The following is a 24464-nucleotide window of genomic DNA, read 5'->3' on the forward strand; positions in this document are numbered from 1 at the left end:
TTTAAAAATTACTGTGTTGGGCATTTTATACACTTAACTACATAAATGTTATGCCTTAATTAGGAAAAGCAGGTGACAAACTGTTTAAATTTGTTAAGCTTCTTGCAAACTCAAGCATCAATCATTTTCTTAAAGACAAGAATGACTATTCTCTCATTTATATGTTATAGAAATTTCTTGATCCTTCATCTTTAAAAATTCTCTCCAATTAAAGAGCTCTAAAAAAAAAAAAAAAGAGCTCTAAATTGTGTACCTTGGCCTCTGCTTAGTAGTTGCTTTTTTTTAAAAAAGGCTTATCTATAATCATTTTCTAATTAAATACAATAATAATGAGAAGGTCGAAGAACCCGCCGCTTTGACAATCTCCTCCATGTGTGCTCCCAATCTTTAACTCCAGCCCCCATGTTATGCATACTAGTCTTCTTCACTTGGATGGCCCAATAAGTTCCAAAATGAAACATCATTGTTGTCCTCAAATTTCTTCTCCTTTATTATATCCCCTATCTCTGCAAATGGTACCATCATTCACTAAGATCCTCAAACAGGAAATCTATACAGGTATTCCCCACTTTCTGAAAGTCTGTGTTATACCACTTCACTTCTACAGAAGACCTATGTTAATACCTAGTTTTGTGAACCAAAAAAAAAAAAAAAATCTGAAGAGGATTTTTGCTTTTTTACAAAAAAAGGCAAAAAGCAAAGTAGCATTCAGTGTTGGTTTTGCAGCCAGCCGTTATAGAGGCATGTGAACCCTGAGCAGCGAGAGGGGCACCACCAAGCTCCTTCCCTGGGACTACACTCAGCATCCCAGCATCCAGACGCCAGGGCTTGGAACTTTGTGAGCATCTGTGCTTTATCTTGAGTTATTTTGAGCATCCGTTAGCAAGATGTGTCCTAAAGCATCAGAAAAGCCTAGGAGAGGTTATTCTCTGGGTTTGGGAATACGCCAAGATTTTTCCATATAAAGAAATGGTCATTGTTTCTTGGTTTTATGAAACATTTGGACTTACAAAAGATTTCATAGGAAAGCTCTACCTTCAGATAGCAGGGGAAACTTGTCATCACACAAGAATCTAAGGTTCCCTCCTTAACCCCACATCCTACTAATCACCAAGTATTACGGCTTTTACCTCTTCAATAGCCCTCATATCCATCACCCCTTCTTTATTCTCTTTAACTGCCATAGTTAAAAGCCAGCTTCTCTAAATCTCACTACTACATAAGCTTCTCATTGGTCTTTGTGCTTCTGGGTCCCATCTCATTTTAATACATCCTCCAAACCACTTCCATCAAGTGGGCTTTGTAAATGCAAATCTTATTGCATTGTTCTCCTTGAAATTCTTCAGTGGTGCTCCATCACCTACTCTGAGGGATAAAAATTCAGTTCGTTTGTCCAAACAATCTTTTCATCTGCCTCTGCCTCACCCACTCTGAACCCCTGGTGGGGCATACAACTCCTTAATCCCTGTACATTTACATGTACTGTTTGCTCTTGCCTAGAAGCCCTGGCCTTCTGCCCACATACAGTTCAAATTCCTCCTCATTCCTTTAAGTGCCAATTCAAATGCCTTTCCCCAGAAGACACCATCTCCTGCAGCAGGGTTCACAACTTTTCTCAGTCTCCATCACATCAGAGGGCAATAAAAACAGTCCAGAAAGATCACTGCTCCTTATTGCCACTTCCTGTTTTTCTCACTTTCCACTTCCAGTCCCTTCCCATCCTTCTTTCTTTTCTACAAATTTCATGAACACTTTTGGACTTGATTTGATGATCTCCACCACTCCTCCCCCTTGACTTCATTTGCAGGAGTTTCAAGATTTTTTTTTTTTTTAAATAGGCTCCATGCCCAGTGTGGATCTCCATTCGGGGCTTAAACTCAACCCTGAGATCAAGACCTGAGCTGAGATCAAGAGTTGGAAGCTTAACTGACTGAGCCTCCAGGTGCCCCTCAAGATTTTTATATATAAAATTTATACCATGTCTTCACCTTTCTCCCACTACCATTCATTCATTCAACAAACATTTACTCAGCACATATTATACACTAGGTGCTGGGCTGAGATAAAGGTGAAGAAGATAGTCGTGCCCTCAAAAAGCTTGCAGATTATTGAGAAAGACAAACAAAAACCAGTTACCAGCATTGTATGGTGACAGATGGTAGCTACACTTGTGGTGAGCATAATTTCATAACCATAACAGCATAATGTACAGACCTGTAGGATCACCTGAAACTAATGTAATGCTGTGTGCTGACTCTACTCCAATTAAAAAAAGACAAAACTCATGACCATACAGTGGGAGAAAGCAATGCAAGGATATGGGAAGGGCGCCTGACACAGCGTGAAGGAGTCAGACACACTAAACCAACCCTACGCAGGCGACTTTCCTCCTTCCTGATTCAGCTGGGGAACGGGCAGGACCCAAGCTGCTCCACACCAAGGTCCCTCAATTCTGAAATACGATTCAGGCCACAAGCTCCTCTTGCACTCCCTCCCTCCGTCTGAACCCGGGAAGAGTCACTCTAACTTCTAGTTCTGCTGTTTGTCCTCAGTGTCTATTTAGAGGCTCCCCTGACAAGCATATCAGTGATTTTTCTCCTTAGTGCCCTAGATTTGCTCAACACCGACTTGTTTTTAGGATATCTCTGCCCTACCAATCCCTTAACTTTTTCTCCTCTGCTCCGGGAATACAGAGCATAGCTGGAGAAAGTTACAAAACTGGTTCCCTTTCAACCTTACGCCAATTAACTTCCACTCAGTGCTCACATGTCAGCACCTGGCCTGGAAGGCCCTTCTTCATCCTGTCTTTCTGGTGAACTTCTGTTCAGCCTTCAAAGACTGGTTCAATCGTTATTTTTTCTAGGAGGCATTTCTGACAACTAGCACTTCCTCCTGGGAACTTCCCAAGGTGCTCCTTCCCACTTACCCTGCAAGGCCCAACAAGCAGCTGTGATCCTTTGTTCACCCATTTAGTGTCTGCTGGTGAGTCTTGGAGAGAAACAATGTAATCTTTGTGCATCCCAGAATCTAACACAACCCTTCTTGTTGGTCATTCATTCAGCATACCTTCTAAATGCCTTCTGTGTGCTAAGCACTGGGCTGAAAAACTGAATGAATGTCTGACCTACATCACATTCTTCACTCATTCATTCTGTACCTTCTCCACTCTCCTCCAAGATTCCAAACCCATCCATTAGGCATCCTCCCTAGTCTGGCCTTTCTGAAGATTATCCTGAAAGCCTATCTCAAACAATGCCCTTGGTTTCTTCTCGTCGGGATTATGCAGATGAATCTGCATCTTCACCCATTTTCCCCCATTCTACTGCTCTGCCAGGCTCCCCTCACCACTTGTATTCTAAATGTATGACCTACACCATACCATCTCCTCTAGGACCTTACTGTCTAAGGAAATCTTTCTTCCTTTCCAGTAAATCCATCCCCTCAACTGACAAATACTTTATAATCTCTTCTATTCTGAAAAATTATTTTTGGCTTTGTGATACCCTCCAAATATCCTCCTGTTTTTACCCTTCCTTTTACTATCCAAATTATTAAGAGATTGAACTATACTCAATTACTTCCATGTTCTCATCACTGATCTGGTAAAACATTGGTTGATTGATTGTTATTGAAGTAACAGATATATGATTTTATTTTTTTAAAGATTTTATTTGAGGGGGGGAGCATGGGAGGAGGGGCAGAGAGAGAGAGAGAAGCAGACTCCCCACTGAGCAGGGAGGCCAACTCAGGGCTTGATCCCAGGACCCTGAGATCATGACCTGAGCAGAAGGCAGACAACCGACAGAGCCACTCAGGCGCCCCTATATGATTTTAAAAGTCAAATAATACCACCAGGCTTATAAACAAAAAATAGCACTCTCCTCTGCTGCCCCGCCCTTGGACCTCTCCTTCCCCATTCTCCCAATTTAAGTCACCACATTTGTTCAAATATTCAGCGCTAATAGTGCTGTTACTAAGTGAATAATAGATATAGCTGAATCATACGGAATAGTATAATTAAATTTACTTTTCTTGTACAATTTTTTGTTTTCCCTGGAACTAACAATTTCTACTTTCTCTTCTTATACTTTCTTTCAATTTGGAGGGGTAGTATTTATTATGTATTTTTCACTAATTCATCCTCAAACTCTCCAAAAGAGCTGTAAATCTCCTCCTAATAAATTCAAACACTTCAGGTAATCTATCAATTTCATTCCAGTCTTGGAGACATTCCTCAGGGGTTTTCTCCTGTTCCAGTCTAGATTGTTTGCACTCTAGGCCACTCAAGAGCTGACACTTTGCCAAGGATGTCTCTTCCCCTTCATCTCTGAAATTCCTGGCTGTCTCTCCTACCTTGGAGCATCTGTTCCCCAGATTCTTTGTCTTCCTCTTTTATGGTTTACTCCCTGGTTTAGGTGGAGCATATATTCCAGTGACTTCCTGATAAAAGGTATATGGGAAGTAAATTTTTTGAGATCTTGCATGACTAAAATGTCCTTATTTTATCCATATATATAACTGATTTTTTTTTTACCCACATAGATAATCGAATCAGAAGTTCAAGTTAGTAAACCTTTTTCCCTCCACAATTTTGAAGTGATGCTGCAGTGTCTTCTAGTTCGCAGAGTTGTGATACAGAAATTTCACAAGAATTCTAAATTCTAATGTTTTGGATATAACCTGTTTCTTCTCCAGAAACTTTTAGGGTCTTTTATTTCTCCTCTGTGTTCCACAAATGCAAACCCACTAAGTATTTTTTTTTTTTTTAATTGAGCTTCTGGGTAGGTACTTGCAATCTAGAAACTCAGGCTCTTCAGGTTTAGGACAGTTTCTCTACTTATTTTGATAATTTTATCCCCTCCAGGAATTCCTTATTCAGTGTTGAATTTTCGGCATTAATCCATAAATTTTCTTCTTTTCTCTCCACTTGTACCTCTCTTTTTCTTTCACTTTCTGGAGATTCTCTCACCTTCACCTTCCATACTTCTAATTTTTAAAAGAATTTCTGTTATTGTAACTTAATTTTTGAAAGCTCTTTCTTGTTCTCTGAATACTCTTTTTTAATAGTCCTGTTCTTATTCCATGATTATACCATCTTTTATCTCTGAAAATATTATAGATCTTTTTCTTTGGGTAAATACTTAGTACTTAGCAGTGTATATCAGTTTGCTAGGGATGCCATGACAAAGTACCATAGCGCGTGTGCTTTCGGTAACAGCAATTTAGTGTCTCACACAGACCTGGAAGCTAGAAGTGGGACATGAAAAAGGGCACTGGTTCCTTCGGAGGGCTGTGAGGGAAGGATTTGTTCCAGGCCTCTCCCCTTGGCTTACAGATGGCTATCTGCTCCCTATATTACCGTGTTTCCTCCAAGTTCCTCTTTTATATTTGCTTTGGTCACTATCCTCCAGTCATAGGTTTTTATCAGATGTCTGGTCATTTTTGGTTATCTACTGATATTTAAGAGGTAAGTCGGAAAGAACTTGGGAGTGCTCTTTGTATGTGGCGAAGGGAGGGAAGGTTGCTTGCCCTGTGGTTGGCTTCCTGGATATCAGGAGGGGACCTGGCCATTTCACTGGGAGAACTGTCAGGTGTCTGCTTCTATATATTCCTTTTTTACCCCTTGGGCTGTTCAGTTACCCAGAGAGGTACCCTTTAATTCTCAGCCCAACTGATGTAAGTCTGGTTTCCAGTGTTCTGGGACTGAATTTGGGAAGACAGCTGGCACAGTCTCACATCATTGACTTAGACTGAATCTTTCTGCTTTGAGTTAGATACCTTCCCTCCACCTTGAGCGTTGCATGGTACGAGAGGGACAGCTATCCATCTGTGGATGTGCAGGGCAGGATACCTGGGCTTTGCTCCTTGTAAATTCTTCAGCCAACACCGCTGTTGTCAGTGTCACTCCAAAAGCTTTCTGGCTTCCAAAATTTTGTTGGCATTTCTTATCTGTTTCATCTCCTCTTCCATTCACTTTATTTCTCTGGTGGATTTACGCTTGCTGAAATCATTTATGCTTGCTAAACTAATTTCAGTCGAGTTTTAGAAGGGAGCAGAGACTAATAACTAGGTTTAATTCACCATGTCCAGATCTACTCTTAAAACTCTTTTGTCTCTTCTTTTTCCCCCTCTATCAAAACTGCTCTATTTGGGATGCCTTGGTGGCTCCGTCTGTTAAGTGTCTGACTCTTGATTTTGGCTCAGGTCATAATCTCAGGGTCGTGAGATGGAGCCCCATGTCAGGTTCTGTGCTGGGTGTGGAGCCTGCTTAGGATTCTCTTTCTCCCTCTGCCCCTCTCCCACCTCTCTCTCTAAAAACAAACAAACAAAAAACTGCTCTATTTAATGCCACCAATAAATATTTGCTGGTTGCCTCCTTCTTTAAAAAATTATTTGAAGGGCGCCTGGGTGGCTCAGTGAGTTAAGTGTCTGCCTTTGGCTCAGGTCATGATCCCAGGGTCCTGGGATTGAGCCCTTCCATTGGGCTCCTGCTTAGCGGGGAGTCTGCTTTCCCCTCTCCCTCTGCCTCCTGCTTGTGCTCTCTCTTGCTATGTCTCTCTCTCAAATAAATAAAATCTTTAAAAAAATAAATAAAAATAATTATTTGAAAATTTAAGTTTTATGAGGTATAACTGACATATATAAAATTGCATATATTTAGAGTATTCTATTTGATAAATTCCAACATATGTATATACCCATGAAACTGTCATCACAATCAAGAAAATGAACATTTTTGCCACTCCTAAAAGTTTCATTATGCACTTCCTTAAATTTAAAAAATGAGCAATTGTCCCCTCCTGCTCTCCCTCCCTGGGCAGCCAGGGAGGCTGTCGTTATAGATTACTTTGCATTTTCTAGAGTATATATACATGGAATCACAGAGGACATACTCTTTTTTTGATCTAGCTCCTTTTGATTAGCATAATTACTTTGAAATTCATCCATAGTTTCATGTATCAGTAGTTCATTTCCCTTTTACAGCTGAGTACTATTCCACTGCATAGAATCTACTAGAATTTGTTTTCCAGTCATCTGTTGATGGATGGCTGTGCTGTTTCCAGATTTGGGCTATAACAAAAAGCTGCTATAAACATTCATTTGGAAGTTTTTGTATGGATGTATGCTTTCTTTTTCTTTGGGTAAATACTTAGTACTTAGCAGGGTATATCAGTTTGCTAGGGATGCCACGACAAATTACCACAGCTTGTGTGCTTTCGGTAACAGTAACTTATTGTCTCACACAGACCTGTAAGCTAGAAGTGGGACATGAAGGACACTGGTTCCTTCAGAGGGCTGTGAGGGAAGGATTTTTTCCAGGCCTCTCCCCTTGGCTTGCAGATGGGCAGCCTTCATGTTCACATGGCATTCTCCCTCTGTTTGTGTCTCTATGTGTAAATTTCCCCTTTTTATTTTTTTAAAGATTTTTCCACTTATTTGAGAGAGAGAGAGAGAGAATTCAGAAGTAGGGGGTAGGGGAAGAGGGAGAGGGAAATGCAGACTCCCAGCTGAGCAAGGAGCCCAATGCGGGGCTTGATTCCAGGACCCTGAGATCATGACCTGAGCCCAAGGCAGGCGCCTAACTGACTGAGCCACCCACATGCCCCTAAATTTCCCCCTTTAAAAAAGACACTAGTTGGGGCACCTGGGTGGCTTAGTTGGTTAAGTGTCTGCCTTGGGCTCAAGTCATGACCTCAGGGTCCTGGGATTGAGCCCCACGTCACGCTCCCCTGCTCAGCTGGGAGTCTGCTTCTCCCTCTCCCTCTGCCCCTCCCCCTGCTTGTGCTCTCTCTCTCTCTCTCTCAAATAAAGAAATAAAATCTTAAAAAAAAAAAAAGACACCAGTCACACTGTATTATGGCCCACCCTAATGACTTATTTTAATTTGATTACCTCTGCAAAGACCCTAACTCCAAACAAGGTCACATTCTCAGGTAATGGGGGTTAAGACTTCCAACATATGAATTTGGGGGCAAGGGCTGGACAGGGAAAATTCAGCCTCTAACAGTGGAATAGTTGGATCATATGGTAGCTATATGTTTAACTTTTTAAGAAAAAGTCTCTGTTTTCCAAAGTGGCTGCAGCATTTTATCTCCCTACCAGCAGTGTATGAGGGTTCCAGTTCTTCGTATCTCACCAACACTTGGTATGGTAAGTCTTTTTAACTTTACCCATTCTAATTATGACTTTAATTACATTGACATTGAACATCTTTTCATGAGCTTTTTGCCATCCATTCTCTGGTAAAGTGCTGTTTAAATTTTTGACCATTCTTTTAAGCAGATTTCTCTCTCTTTCTTTTTTTTTTAAGTAAGCTCTATGCCCAATGTGGGGCTTCAACTCACAACCCCAAGATCAAGAGCTGCATGCTCTACCAAATGAGTCAGCCAGGCACCCCTAAATATCTTTATTGAGATATAATTTACATACCATAAGGCTTACCTGTTGAAAGTATACAATTCAATGGCTTTTAATATATTTACAGAATTGTGCAATTATCACCACAATCCAATTCTAGAACATTTCTATCATCTCAAAAAGGAAATTTGTACTTATTGCCAGTCACTCCCCATTTTGTCCTCCCTTCACCCTCCTTTCCAGCACCAGATAATGGCTAATCTACTTCTGTCTCTACAGATTTGCCTATTCTGGACATTTCATGTATAAGTGAAGTCATACAATATGTGCTGTTTTGTGTCTGTCTGCTTTCCCTGAGCATAATGTTTTCAAATTTCATCCTTGTTGCAGCACATATCAGTACTTCATTTTCTTTTATTGCTGAATACTATCCAGTTATACGGATATACCCTTTTGTTTATCTAAAGCATCAGCTGAGGGACATTTGGATTATTTCCACTTTTTTGTTATTATGATAATGCTGTTATAAACACTTGTGTACAAATTTCTGTGTGGACACATGCTTTCCTTTCCCTTGGGTGAATACCCAGGAGTGGAACTGCTGGGTCATGTGATAAACTCTATGTTCAACTTTTTGAAGGACTACCAAACTGTTGCTCAAAGCAGCTGCACCATTTTCCATTTCCACTAGCAGTGTCCAAGGGTTCTAATTTTTCCACATCCTCACCCACACTTGTTACTATCTGTCCCTTTGAGAGCAGCCATCCCAGCAGGTATGAAGTGGTGTGTCACTGTGGTTTTGGTTTGTAGTTCCCTAATGAGTAATGATGTTGAGCATTTCTTCAGGGGCTTACTTGGCCATTTGAATATCTTCTTTGAATAAATGTCTTCCAATTCTTTGCTCGTTTTTTGAATTTTTTTTTTCCCTATTATAGAGCTTTGAGAGTTTTTAATAGATTCTAGATACAAGTCCTTATTCAGGTAGATGCTTTTCATGTATTTTCTCCCAGTCTGTGGCTATCTTTTCATTCTCATTAACAGCATCTTTCAAAGAGCAGAAGTTCTTAATTTTGATGTAGTTCAATTTATCAATTTTTATTTATTTTAAAAAGATTTTATTTATTTTTAAAGCTTTATTTTAGAGAGAGAGAGAGAAACTTCAGTAGACCCCATGCTGAGTGCAGAGCCCGACATGGGGCTGGATCCCATGATACTGAAAGTACGACCTGAGCTGACCAAGAGTTGGATGCTTAACTGACTAGGCCACCCAGGGGCTCCCAAAATATTTTTAAGTTATCTCTACACCCAATGTGGGGCTCAAATCTACAACCCTGAGATCAAGAGTCACACACTGTATGACTGAGCCAGACAGGAGCCCCAGAAATTTATCAATTTTTAAAATTCAATGGTTGTGCTTTTGCTGTGGTATCTAAGAAATCTTTGCCTAACCACAGATTTTCTCCTACATTTTCTACTAGAAGCATTATAGTTCTGGGCACCTGGGTGGCTCAGTTGGTTGAGCGACTGCCTTCGGCTCAGGTCATGATCCTGGAGTCCCGGGATCGAGTCCCGCATCGGGCTCCCTGCTCAGCGGGGAGTCTGCTTCTCCTTCTCACCCTCCTCCCTCTCATGCTCTCTGTCTCTCATTCTCTCTCTCAAATAAATAAATAAAATCTTTAAAAAAAAAAAGAAGCATTATAGTTCTATGTTTAACATTTAGATCTAAGGTCCATTTTCAGTTAATTTTTTTTAAAAGATATTATTTATTTATTTGACAGAGACAGACACAGTGAGAGAGGGAACACAAGCAGGGGAGTGGGAGAAGGAGAAGCAGGCTTCCTGTGGAGCAGGGAGCCCAATGTGGGGCTCGATCCCAGAAACCTGGGATCATGACCTGAGATGAAGGCAGACGTTTAATGACCGAGCCACCCAGGTGACCCCATTTCCAGTTAATTTTTATATATGAGGTCTAAATCTATGTTCATTTTTTTTTGCATATGGATATCCAATTGCTCTAACACCATTTGTTGAAAAAATATCCTTTCTCCACTGAATTGCCTCCACAAAATTGCTTTTTTCAAATATCATTTGTCCATATATGTGTGGGTCTATGTCTGAATCTCTCTTCTATTCCACTGGCCTAATTTGTCTTCTTCCCAATACCACAAGGTCTTGATTATTGTAGCTTTATAAAAAGTTCTGAAATCATGTAGTATTAGCACTCCAACTCTGTTCTACTCAAAAGCTGTTTTGATTATTGTTATAAGTTAAATAGTGTCCCCTCACCCCCCCAAAATGATGTTGGAGTCCTAACCTCCAATACTTCAGAATGTGACCTTATTTAAGATGGGGTCTTTACAGAGGTAATCACAAAGTTATTAGAGCAGGCTCTAATCCAATATGACTGGTGTCCTTTTATAAAAAGGGGGAAATTTGGACACAAAAGACAAAGACAGAAATGCATGCAGGAAGAATGCCACAGGAAGACTGGGTTATGCTGCAATAAGGCAAGAAGCTAGACACCAGAAGCAAGGAGAGAGGCCTGGAAAAGACCCTCCCCTAGTCCCTTCACACGGAACAAGGCCCTGCCAACACCCTCATCTTGGACTTCTGGTCTCCAGAGCTGTGAAACAATACATTTCTGTTGTTTAAGCAACTCAGTTTGTGGTACTTTGTTAGAGCAGCCCTAGCAAACTAATACAGCTGTTCTATGTCCTGTGCATTTCCATATGGATTTATAAGTCAGCTTTTTTACTTCTACAAAAAAAAGTCTGCTAAGATTTTGACAGAGATTGAACTGACTCTATAGATCAATTTGGGGAGAAGCAACATCTAAACAATATTGAATCTTCCGACCCATAAACAGGTGTATTTCTCCATTTATTTAGGTTGACTTTATTTTCTCTTGGCAACGTTTTGTGGTTTTCAGCGTATGTACAATGCTGAATAGAAAGGGGGGGACAGCAGACATCTTGTTGTTCTTCATCTTAGAAGTAAATCATTCAGTCTTTCACCATTAAGTTTAACTGTAGGATCTTCATAAAAGCCCTTTATCAGGTCAAATAGTTCCTTTCTATTCCTAGTTTGCTGACAGTTTTTATCAGGAATGGATGTGGCATTTGTCAAATGCTTTGTTCGCATTTGTTGAGTTGATCATATGGTTTTTCTTTTTTAATTTGTTAATGTGATGAATTACATACTGATTGATTTCTGAATGCTCAACCAACCCTGCATTCCTGGGAAAAATCCCACCTGGTCATGTATTATCATATGCTCAAATTTTGTTTAGAATTGTTGTACCTACTTCATGAGAGATCCTATTCTGTAATTTTCTTTTCTTGCCAAGTCTTTGGTTTTGATAGCAAAGTAATGCTGACCTCACAGAAGGAGTGGGAAGTATCCCCTTCTCTTCAAGTGACACTATACTAATTTACATATAACTTGGAACCTTACAATAGTATTCTTCCATCTTCACCCTCCTAGCCTTTAGGCTGCTGTTACTGTACATTACATAGATATAAACCCACAACGTGTGCATAACTTTTATTCAAACAATCAATTCTCTTCTGAAGAGATTTAAGTAATAGGTCTTCTGTATCTACCCATGTCATTTCCATTTCCTGAGCTCTTCATTTCTTTGCATAGATTTGTATTTCCCTCTGGCATCCCCTTCCTTCTCCCTTCCACATTTCCTATAGTATGGAAGGGTATGCTGATGATGAATTATTTCAGCTTTTGTGTGTCTGAAACAGATTTTATCTAGCCTTCATTCCTGAAAGAAATTTCACTGATTACAAAATTCAAGGTTAACAGTTTTTCTTTCAGTATAGACCACTGTCGTCTTCTTTGCATTGTTTCCATAGAGAAATCCTTATCTTTGTTCCTCTGTTAACAGTGTCTTTTGTCCTCTGGTTTTAAGATTTCTCTATCACTGGTTTTGAGTAATTTGATTATGATATGCTTTGGTGTGTTTTCTTCATGTTTCAGGAACATTTACCTTCTTGGATCTCTGGGTTTACAGTTTTTATCAAATTTGGGGCCAATATTTCTTAGATTTTTTTTTCTGCTCCCTTCCCTCTTCTTCAGAGACTATAATTACATGCATATGAGGTTCCCTGAAGTTGTCTATAGCACACTGATCATCTTTCCATATTTTGCTCTTTACTCTTTTTTCTGTGTTTTGTGCTGGATATTTTCTATTAGTATGACTTTAAATTCTCTAATCTTTTATTCTGCAATGTCTAATCTGCCACTAATCTCATCCAGTATATTTTTCATCTCAGACATTATAGTTTTCAACTCCAGAAATTTGAGTCTTCTTAAAAAATATCTTTCATTTTTCTACATGATTTTTTGAATATCTGAAATACAGTTGTAATAAGTATTTTGATATTCCTGTCTGCTAATTTTAATCTGCGTCACTTGTGGGTTGACTTCAATTAATTGATTTTTTCCCCTTTGCTATGGTCTCTATTTTCCTAATTTTTACATGTCTGATAATCTTTGCTTAGATACCAGATATTGTGAATTTTACTTTGCTGAGTACTGAATATTCTGGATTCCTGTAAGTATTTTTGAGCTTTGTTGTGGGACACAGTTAATTACTTTGAACAGTCTGTTCCTTTTGTCTCTTGCTTTTAGGATGTGCTAGGCTGGACCAAAGTAGTGTTTAGTTCAGGGCTAATCATTCCCTATCAATGAGGTGAGGACTCTGTTAGTGCCACTACTGAGGGCTCTACCTAATGCTGCATGAGTTATGAGGTTTTCCAGGGTATAGAAAGAGGCAATATTATGGGCACGGTTTCCTTTAATCCTCTTGGATTGGTCCCCCACCCTGCCCCAGCCATGAATAGTCTCCTCATATGCATGTGCCCAAAAGTATTCTGCTGAATACTCAGGATGAACCCTCCACAGATCTCCAGAGTTCACTCTGTGTGTAACTCTCCCCTCTCCGTATTCTGGCCAGATCTCTAGGTGCCTTAGTCTCTCCAGACCCTCAGCAAGGCTGCCTGACCCTGAAATCATGACCTTCCCTGCACTGCAGCCTGGAATCTCTCTCAAGCCAATATGCTGGGGTAGTCAGAGGACTCACCTTATTTGTTTTCCATTTCTCGGTAATCACTGCCCTTCATTAGTTAATGTCCAATGTTTTTTAAACTGTTGTTTCAGATATATAGATTATTTTTTCTGTCTATTTTTAAGTGATTATTTCCAGTGGGAAGGTGAATTCTGTCCCAGTAGCAGAAATCCCAATAACTTTAAAAAATTGTGTTATTTTAGGAGCATTTTTCCCAGTAGCAGAAGTCCCAATAACGTTAAAAAATTGTGTTATTTTAGGAGCATCTGGTTGGCTCAGTTGGTGGAGCATGCAACTCTTGACCTTAGGGCTGTAAGTTCAAGCCCCACGGTGGGTGAGGAGATTACTTAAAAAATAAAGTCTTATACAAAATTGTGGTATTTTTACCATTTTTACATGTACAGTTCAGCGGTATTAAGTATGTTCACATTAGCATGCAACCCTCACCACCATACATCTCCAGAGTTTTTTCCATCTTCCCAAACTATACTTTCCATTCCCCTCTCCCTTCAGTCCCTGGCAACCACCACACCACTCTCTATTTCTATGACTTTGACCACTCTAGGTCAAATTTTTGGACTGGCTTATTTCACTAAGCATAATGTCTTCAAGGTTCATGCACACTGATATACCGCTTTTTGTTTATCCATTCATCTGTCAATGGACACTGGGTTGGTTCTATTTCTTGGCCACTGTGAATTAAGGCAGCTATGAACATAGGTATGCAAATATCTGATAAAGTCCCTGTTTTCAATGATTTCTTCTTCTGTTTTAATTAATTTTTAATTTTAATTCCAGTACAGTTAACATACAGTGTTATATTAGTTTCAGGTATATCATATACTGATTTAACAATTCTATACATTACTCAGTGTTCGTCCTGATAGAGAGAGAGAGAGAACACAAGCAGGGGGAGTGGCAGGCAGAGGGAGAAGCAGGCTCCCCACTGAGCAAGAACCCTGATGTGGGACTCGATCCCAGGACCCTGAGATCATGACCTGAGCTGAAGGCAGACATTTAACCGACTGAGCCACCCAGGCATCCCACTGCTTTCAATTCTTAATAATTTTTTTATTACTAAGTGGAATATCCTTTGCACTTACTATCCCTATTTCTCCCTGTCCTCTAAGTAACAGTTTATAATAGCCATCTTTCAAAAAGCCACCCTTTTGAAAATCTCCTCTGCCTTATGCTAGACTACACTCTCCATTTCTTTTCTTCGCTCTCACCCAATCTTAAAGCCTTTGAATTATGTCTTTGACTTAGAAACCTTTTCTCTCATATTGTTACATGAAAGCTTCCTTCACATCATTGAGACATTAGCTCAAGTGCATCTCTTTGAACAGAACTCAGCTAAAAGAGCTTCATCTCAGGGTTGTCAGTTTGAGCCGTGCAATGGGCTCCATGCTGTGCATGATGCCTACTTAAAAAAAAAGTCTAATTTTTAAACTTAGTACTACTTCATTGAACAAACATACTATAATTTGTTTATTCATTCACCTGTTGATGGACAGTTAAGCTATGTCTGGTTTGGGGCTCTTACAAATAAAGCTACCATGAATGTTCTCACTTAAGTCTTTTTGTGAACCTATGCAGTCATGTGTATTTAGGTATACACCTAGAAGTGGAATGTCTGGGTTATAGGTTAGGCATACGCTTACATTTTTTTAAAGATTTTATTTGTTTATTTTAGAGAGAGAGAGAGTACGGGGGGAGAAAGACAAGTAGACTCCATGCTGAGCGTAGAGCCTGAGGAAGGGCTCCATCCCATGACCTGAGATCACGACCTGAGACAAAACCAAGAGTTCAACGCTCAACTGACTGAGCAACCCAAGCACCCTGTATAAAGATTTATTTATTTAAATTTGAGAGAGAGAGAGAAAGTGCACAAGCAGGGGGAAGGGCACAGTGGGAGAGAGTGAGAATCTTCAAGCAGACTCCCCACTGAGCATGGAGCCCAATGCAGGGCTCAATCCTGGGACCCCGAGATCATGACCTGAGCCAAAATCAAGAGTTGGACGCTCAACCAACTGAACCATCCAGATGCTCCTGTTTAACTTTATTAGATATTTGAGAAACAGTTTCTAAAGTAGTTGTATCATTTTATACTCTTCTCTAACAATGTATGAGAGTACCAGTTGCTCCACATTCTTGCCACACTTGGTATGTTCAGTCTTTCAAACTTTATTGAGTATGTAATAATATCACATTAGTTTTTTTTTTTAAGATTTATTTATGAGGTGGGGGAGGAGCAGAGGGAGAGGAATAGTGGGTCCCAAGAAGACTCGGTGCTGACCGCAGAGCCTGACATTGGGCTTGATCTCATGACCCTGAAATCATGACCTGAGCCGAAACCAAGAGTTGGCGCTTAACCAACTGTGCCACCCAGGCACCCCAATATCACATTAGTTTTAATTTGCATTTCCCTTATGAATAATGTTGAAAACCTATTTTTATGGCCATTTGCGTACCTTATTTTGTGAAATAACTATTTATGTCTTTTGTATATATTTTTCAGTTGTTTGATCTTGCTTACTGATTTTTAGGAATTCTATATATGTTCTAGATATGAGACTTTTATTAGATAAATGTATTATTGCAAGTAGCTTTTCCATATTCTTAATGCTGTCGGCATATTAGCAGATGTTTAAATTTTTTAAATGAAATTCAACTGAGCAACTCTTCTTTTTTATGGTTTGTGCTTTTTGCAATCCTCCTAAGGTCATAGAGACATCTCTCTCTCTCTTTTTTTTCATAGAGACAGCTCTTATGTTGTTTTCCAAAAGTTTACAGTTTTAGCCCTCACATTTAGGTCTTTGATCCAACTCAAATTAGGTTTCATGTATGGTGTGGGGCATAGCAATCATGGCTCATGTATTTCCATATGGTTATCTGGTTGCTCCAGCACCATTTATTGAAAGATCTTCCTTTCCATGGGGCTCCTGGGTGGCTCAGTCGGTTAAGTGTCTGCCTTCGGCTCAGGTCATGGTCCCAGGGTCCTGGAATCGAGTCCCACATCAGGCTCCCTGCTCAGTGGGGAGTCTGCTTCTCCCTCTGCCTCTGCCTCTCCCCTGCTTGTGCTCTCTCTCACTCTATCTCAAATAAATAAAATCTTTTAAAAAAAAGAAAGAACTTTTTTTTCCCTCATTGAATTACATTAGTCTTTTGAAAAACCCTTTTAAAAATTCTAGGTTTAAAAGAATCAATTGTACAACTTCAGGATGGGCAGGACCAGTATAATAGCAGCATACTGGATAATGTGGTTGACTTTGAGACATAGAAGCACTTCCTCCTTAGCAACAGAACCTATAAATTTTAGCTAACACATATGCTAACATCATTTGAAGTTTATTGTGGCCATGTCATTAAATTCTGGTCAAAGAAATATAAAAGCACAGCTGAATGTGCAACTTTCATGAAGTCTTTCAAGGTAAGTGACAAATTCTCTCTTTTTTGCTAGATGGAATACAAATGTGATGGTTGGGGCTGGAGAGAAAACAGAATTTTCTATTTTTATAAATTAGGGAAATTTTTTAAGATATAGAAAAAAGTACACAGAATAAAATAACACACCCATGTAACCACCAGATTTAACGTATTTGTTTTATATTTGCTTCAGATTTCTCCTTTTTAAAATTTTTTTATTATTATGTTATGTTAATCACCATACATTACATCATTAGTTTTTGATGTAGTGTTCCATGATTCATTGTTTGCGTATAACACCCAGTGCTCCATGCAGAACGTACCCTCTTTAATACCCATCACCAGGCTAACCCATCCCCCCAACCCCCTCCCCTCTAGAACCCTCAGTTTGTTTCTCAGAGTCCATAGTCTCTCATGGTTCGTCTTCCCTCTTTTTTTAAAGAAATAAAAATACAGATACAGTGAAGAGTTTAGGGCCCCTGTGTAGCCAGCCCTTTCCAAATTCAATCTTTTTCCTCCCTTCCCAAATGCAACCCTCCTCTGAAGTTTCTGTATGTCTTACCTTTCAGAGACAACTTTAAGAATTCACTGGTTCTGCCTCCTCTGAGTGCCCTTAGTTCAGCTGTGGTCTGTGCACTACTGGCTTAGGGATCACCTGGGGCACTTGGAAAACAGAGATCCCAGGTTCCCAACTCTTGAGATCCTGTTTCAGAAAGTCCAGGGCAGGCCTGGTCACCTTCATCTTATTATAATTTTTGCACTTACATTTAAAAAAGCATGCCAGGTACAAATCAAAACCACAATGAGATAGTATTTCATATCCACTAGAATAAAAAATACATACAATAACAAACTGGTGAGGATATGGACAAATTAGAACCCTTATACACTCCTGGTGGGAATATAAAATGGTACAGCCATTTGGAAAACAGTTTGGCAGTTCTTCAAAAAATAAAACACAAAGTTACCATATGACCTGGCAATTCCACTCCTGGTTATTCACCCAAGAGAAATGAAGGCACAAAACCTTATAAGGAATGTTCACAGCAGCATTATTCATATGCACAAAGCACCCACTCTCCTTGTATGCATTCTTCTACACCAGGTGACCTTTCTAAGAAGTTTCTCTGATGGGGCGCCTGGGTGGCTCCGTTGGTTAAGCGACTGCCTTCGGCTCAGGTCATGATCCTGGAGTCCCGGGATCAAGTCCCGCATCGGGCTCCCTGCTCGGCAGGGAGTCTGCTTCTCCCTCTGACCCTCCTCCCTCTCATGCTCTCTATCTCTCATTGTCTCTGTCTCAAAAAAATAAATAAAATCTTTAAAAAAAAAAAAGTTTCTCTGATATAAGTAAACAGAATTGATTACTCTTCATATAACTTCTTCAGGATGGAGGACTGAACTTAGCATGGACTTTGGAGTGAGACTTGGAATCCAATCCAATTTATGTTGTTTGCCAGCTATGAAGACAAATGGGAAAAATACCTATCCTGCATAGTTTCTTTCCCAGTTTGCTCTTAAAATACCAAAAGCCATAAAATCTTGTTATAATTTGCTAAATCAGATTCAGTCTCAGATAGAGATATCCCAAACTTAAAGAAGCAAAAGACTTGGGACGCCTGGGTGGCAAAGTTGGTTAATCATCTGACTCTTGATTTCAGCTCAGGTCATGATCTCAGAGTCGTGAGATCAAGCCCCACATTAGGGTCCACGATGGGCTTGAAGCCTGCTTAAGATTCTCTCTCTCCCTCCCCCTTTATCCCTCCCCCTCCACTGCCCCGCCCCACTCACTCTCTTTCTAAAAAAAAGCAAAAGACTTAGTCTAAATTGTCTCATTTAAATCTTTGATATAAAGCCAATTAATAGATCACTTTATTCTTTGTAGACAAAGACTACGTTTATTCATTTATTACTTTGATAACAGTAAAGAGAACATTATAGCTAAAATGTTTGCTTCCTGATTGTTTTTTATTTATGGTAATTAAAAAAGACACATGGGCACTTAAATCCATAGCTATAATTCTTAAACTCTAGAGCTTATTTGTTTTTGTTTTTTTTTTTAAATACTTTTTTTCAAAGATTTTATTTATTTATTTGAGAGAGAGAATGAGAGATAAGAGAGCATGAGAGGGAAGAGGGTCAGAGGGAGAAGCAGACTCCCTGCTGAGCAGGGAGCCCGATGTGGGACTCGATCCCAGGACTCCAGGATCATGACCTGAGCCGAAGGTAGTCGCTTAACCAACTGAGCCACCCAGGCACCCTATTTGTTTTTGTTTTATTATAAAATGCTTAACTATACAAAGAAGTACAGAGAATGAGATCACAAATACTCAACTGCTCAGTTTTATGATAATTTTTTCTATGCTTGCCAGATTTCACTTAAAAAATAAACATTCCAAGCCTATAGCTGCAGAATCTCTACAACTAGTAAGCCAACACCAACTCGTTTAGAGTATCAACCTAAATTATACTAAATGTAAAGTGAGAAATAGCTGTGGAGTTGAAATTAAAAATTCTGATCCATCCTTGGTAAAAAATATAGCAGAAGATTATATCAGCATTGACTGGAGACTGTCCCAGGAGTCTTGGCTGTTGCCTCCTGTTTCATATGTCCTTTCGTGGGATCTATTCCTTGTCTGTGGTCCCTGCCACCTGACTCGGAGAACTCAAGATCTAATGGAAATCAGGCCACAGGATGGGTTGGGCCAATCAGATTCTCTTTCTTTATAGAGAATTTGACTGTCGAGATGCAGATATTCTAGTGTGTCCTCTACATTAACACTAGTTGTTATGAGAGCAAATCATAAAGTAAAATGCACATCTCACCCTCCATGCTTTAGAAACCTATTGCCTGTTTTTTAAACTCCTTAGCCTAAGATAATCTTAGATAATGGTCTCCATCATTCCCTCCTCTTCAGCTGGAACCCAACACTCTAATCACTATTAAAGATGACCTCAAATTTTCTCCTTGTCTTCCCGCTGAGAGGTGGAATCTGTTTCTCCTCCCCTTGAATCTGGGGTAGCCCTGGGACTGGCTTTAATTCACCAGAAGGCGGGGAAAGGAAAGCTGTTTGACTTCTAAGGCTGCAGCTTCTGCATGCTTGCAGTACTCTCTCTTGGATCCCAGTCGCCATGCTGTGAGAAACATTCCAAGCCATGTACAGAGGTCATATGGAGGAGATCCTTGATGCTTAGGTCAACAGCCTCAAGCTGAGCTGTCAGCTGCCAGCCATGTAAATGAGGAATTTTGGATGTTTCTGGCCAGTTGGGCCTCCAGATGACTACAGCCCCCCAACACCACTTTGGAGCAGAACTGCCCTATAGAGCTCAGTGAATCACAGATCATGAGAGATAATCAAAAGCTGCGGTGGTGATTTATATATATATCTATTTTCCCCTCTATTATTAATATCTTATCTCAGGACCTTTGTCACCATTAATGAACCAATATTGACACATTATTATTAACTAAAATCCATACTTCATTCAGATTTTCTTAGTTCTTACCTAACATTCTTATTCTAATCCAGGATCTCACCTAGGATATTGTATTACATTTAGTCATGATGTCCCCTTAGACTCCTTTTGGCTGTGACAGTTTCTCAGACGTATCTTGTTTTCTCTTGACAGTTTCGAGGGTAGTCTTGGTCAGGTATTTTGTAGGACATCCCTCTATCAGGATCTGTCTGATGTTTTTCTCATGATCAGAGTGGGACAACGGGTTTTGGGGAAGAAGACCACTGAGGAAAGGTACCATTTCAGCCCATCACATCAACGATATGTACTATAAAATGACTTATCCTGTCTATGTAGACCTTGACCATCTGGTTGAGATGCTGTTTGTCAGGTTTCCCCACTATGTGAAGCCACACTTAAGGAATGGGGACTTAGGCTCCACATCCTTGAGGGTGACATATCTACATAAATTATTTGGAATTCTTCTGCCCAAGAGATTGTGATAGTGGTTTTAAACCACTAATTTTTGGTGTGGTTTAATACACAGCAAGATATCTGAAATGCACTCAAATCTTTTCACCATCTCCTGTTAGACCTCACCATTTATATATGCGACATATGCCTCATTCTGCTTATAATGCCCTTCCCACCTCCACCCACCCACTCACCAACCAACCAATAAAAATGAAAACCCTTTATTTTTCCAACAAAACTCCAGTGTCACCTATCATGAAGCTTATCCAGAAGGAATTCTTTACTTTGACCTAGCTCCTAATACCACACAGTTAATGCCACTATCATTGCCCTTATGGTATGGTTCCCTCCCTCAACTACACTACAAGTTCCCAACATGCAGAGACCTGCCTTATGTAACTCTGCACGCCATACCTGGGATCATCAGCACATACCTGGTGTCCCATAAGTGTTTGTGAATTAAATAATTAACTGAATGACTATAAAGGTGTATTTTTTTAATAATACCTCAATTTAAAAGAATAAAAGAATAAAAAGAGACAGCATAAATAAACAGTTATAATCCAAGATGTGTCAGTAAATCTACAGTAGAACTGGAGACTACCTCATGATGCACAGTTCCACTGTGCAATAGCTAGACCAGGCACTAAGAAAACCGATCACTGCATTTAGTGAGTCAAAGCCACACATAACAGACAAAATAGTTTCTGTTTTCAGATCAGTGTGACAACATAGGCACATAAATACTAAATAAATTAGATCACACGAGTCTCCTTCTAAGGGAATCAGGCCAATGAAGTCCATATCCTCGCCTTTGGATTTCCTGATATGTCATCAAAGACTTTTTACAGAACATAATTTTCATATTTAACTTCTAAAGTGTGGAACAATGAGACAGATTCATGGGTAACTGTGTTAGTGCTATTCAATTTTCTCTTTTACATACACAGCAGGGAAATTAAATAAGCCCTGAAGTGGTCCTTGGGAAAAATATAAGGAATAGTCACTGTGTCTCCAAAGGATTCAAAGGCTTCTGAAGTTTTACATTAATACTAACTCTGTCAACTTGTCTTCTTTCAGTATTTACAATAGCGGCTTTCACTAAAACAGTAGAATGCTCTGCGAGAAAGTGATTGGGTCATACAAAACTGCATTCTAGTGACCAGGGGAAAAAAGCCCTCCCACAGAGAATACCAGTAGCACTGGCAGCAGCAAAAAGACTCCCCTCAGGAAGGTCCAGGGCAGCAGACTGGGCACTGTCCAGGACACAGTGTGAGATACCCTTGGAGTGCTCAGGAAGGACTAGGGACAACTTTGAAAGGAGAGAGACATGAAGGTGACACTGAGGGTCCCAATATGACCAGGCAGAGAAAAAGCCCAGGAGAGTCAGGACATGGAGCCAGATATAGAGATGTACATAAGCACACAGATAACAATTCATATACAGGGTTTGCCAATGGTTAACATTCATTCACGCCTTAGCTTGAAAATCCAAACCTAACAAATTACCGTTTAAAGATTTATAGTAAAAAATGTCTAAAAATTATTGATGACATCTCTGTGCAGCAAGAATAAGGGACAGGCTTTTTACTTTTTACCTTACACATTTCTGACTCATTTTAATTTCTTAAAATAAGAATGCAGAACTTGCACAACAAAACATTAAAAGATAAAGTGCTACCATTGCACAAACGAAGCATAAAGTTCTCTATGAGTTCAGTAAAATTTGTTTTAAATTGGTCATAGAGCACAACAAAAATGGCTATCAAGAAGAAAAAAAAATCTTCTCAACCTTAGGTTAGGTTTTAATCTAAATCAAGATAGTTTCTAAATTCACCTAAAACAAAATACCCACTCTACTCACCCACTGCCTGTTTTTAATTTCTACCCAAAGTGTTTGCATCTTTAGTAATTCACTGACCTTAGAACTGCTTTCTTCCGACACTTCTCCCTCATTGGTTTGCATGGGAACAGACTCTGTGCAAAACTCTGCAGAAACACACAAATACTGCCTAAAAGAGGTAAGAGGAGAAAAAAAAGGAATTCAGTGCAAAAATCAATTTTTCAAAGATTAGACTGAAACTGGATCACCAAGGAGGCAATAACCTTAAGTAGTGTGTGTGTGTGTGTGTGTGTGTGTGTGTGTGTGTGTGTGTGTGTGTGTACACATGCGCGCGCACACACGCGCGCGCACATCTTTGGTAAGAAGGGAAGGAGAGAGGTAGGAGGGAATTTTCCCTACCTTAGGGGAGGATAGTTAGGAAATGTTGAAGATACTGGGGTATTAAACAGTTCTAGATTTCTTTCTTCTTTTTTCTTGATTTTTGGCAGAGGTGACAGTGAAAATCTTCAGCAATTCATACAGTACAAACGGTGACCCGTCAGAAAGGATGCCCACTTACTTCAAGCAGTGGGCCAGCTGTTAGGCTGTAGCAGGTCATACTGCCTGCATATTACAATAGGCTATTGAAACTGGCTGGATTTCCTGGGTTTATCATTTATGTTCAATATTTGTGGTATATTTTTTAACTGAAATTATGGTACACGCTAATGGTGGATCCCACTTTTTAAAGAGGATTTGCTTAATGAACTAAATATCAATTAATTTATTTTTACATGAGAACAGGCTGTCCTAGGGCAAAACAATAAAAAGTAGTAATTTTTCCTCTAAGAATAAAATGAATCAAGTTGGGTTAAAATTTTATGAATTAAAATGTACCAAAAGGAAACTACTAAAAGTGTATGTAACATTCAAATTTTCATTCAATATGTAATTCCTGAGGAATAACTACTCAAACTGACACAAAACAAATCTCCATCACATTACAGGTAATCAATGTTTTAAAAATCCTTCTAATATTTTATTTTATTTTTTTAAAAGATTTTAAAGAAGCTTCTCCCTCTCCCACTCCCCCTGCTTGTGTTCCCTCTCTCACTGTGTCTCTCTCTGTCAAATAAATAAAAATCTTTAAAAAAAATATAAAAGGTTCATACCTACAAAATATAAAAGCTAAAAAGAAGCTTGCCCCAGGATGTGTGTGTGCAGAGACTCTCTTTATAAATGCAGCAGCCTGGAGATACGGTGTGGAAATCTGTTTCCTCATCTGCTGGGTGAGAGAGGAGTATCAAAATATCTACTGTGCTCACCTAATGAGGTTTTTTGGGAACCAATGTGTATTTATGTGACATGAAATGTAAAATTGGTACAGTGGGAGCTCTGTTAATCAAGCCCCATTCACTCACTCCAGATGAACTGACACTGCCCATTCCCAGTGCGAACAGATGCTCCCCGCAAGGGAAACAGGCTTTCTCTAGCTGGTTTTGCCCCTCATCTGTTGATGACAGTTGTGCAAAAATAAACTTGCTCTTTCTATGAAAATTAAATTGACAGCACTGGAAAAAGTCAGGAAGCTACCTAGAAGGATGTTGTATGCAAACTGCTTCACAAATGTCCTTAAGCTCTCATTATACTTTACAGAAATACAGACTGTATTTCATAAATGATGCATTATATGGACAGCGGACAGAGAAAGACACCCCAATGATTTCTGTGCCATTTCCGTTTGAATGTGCTTGGAAAGAGGAACCTCCTTCACCTCTCCCGAGGTCTTCCTCCTGGCTCTTCTCCACATGTACAGGTTCCACCCCGGAGGATCCTTTCTGAATGGTGAGATTG

General features: G+C 39.6%; 1 protein-coding gene across 5 annotated transcripts in view; it reads right to left on the reverse strand.

Annotated features, from left to right (window-relative positions):
• The window catches only part of TNRC6B (trinucleotide repeat containing adaptor 6B), a 251856-nt gene that overhangs the window by 160442 nt on the left and 66950 nt on the right, over window positions 1–24464 (reverse strand). For all 5 annotated transcript variants that reach the window (XM_027595501.2, XM_027595502.2, XM_027595503.2 and 2 more), the window contains one exon: window positions 22710–22800. In XM_027595501.2, the coding sequence (XP_027451302.2) occupies window positions 22710–22800 (91 nt within the window). The remainder of the gene's footprint in view (window positions 1–22709; window positions 22801–24464) is intronic.

This window comes from Zalophus californianus, chromosome 9 (genome assembly GCF_009762305.2).
Source record: "Zalophus californianus isolate mZalCal1 chromosome 9, mZalCal1.pri.v2, whole genome shotgun sequence".
NCBI lineage: Eukaryota > Metazoa > Chordata > Mammalia > Carnivora > Otariidae > Zalophus > Zalophus californianus.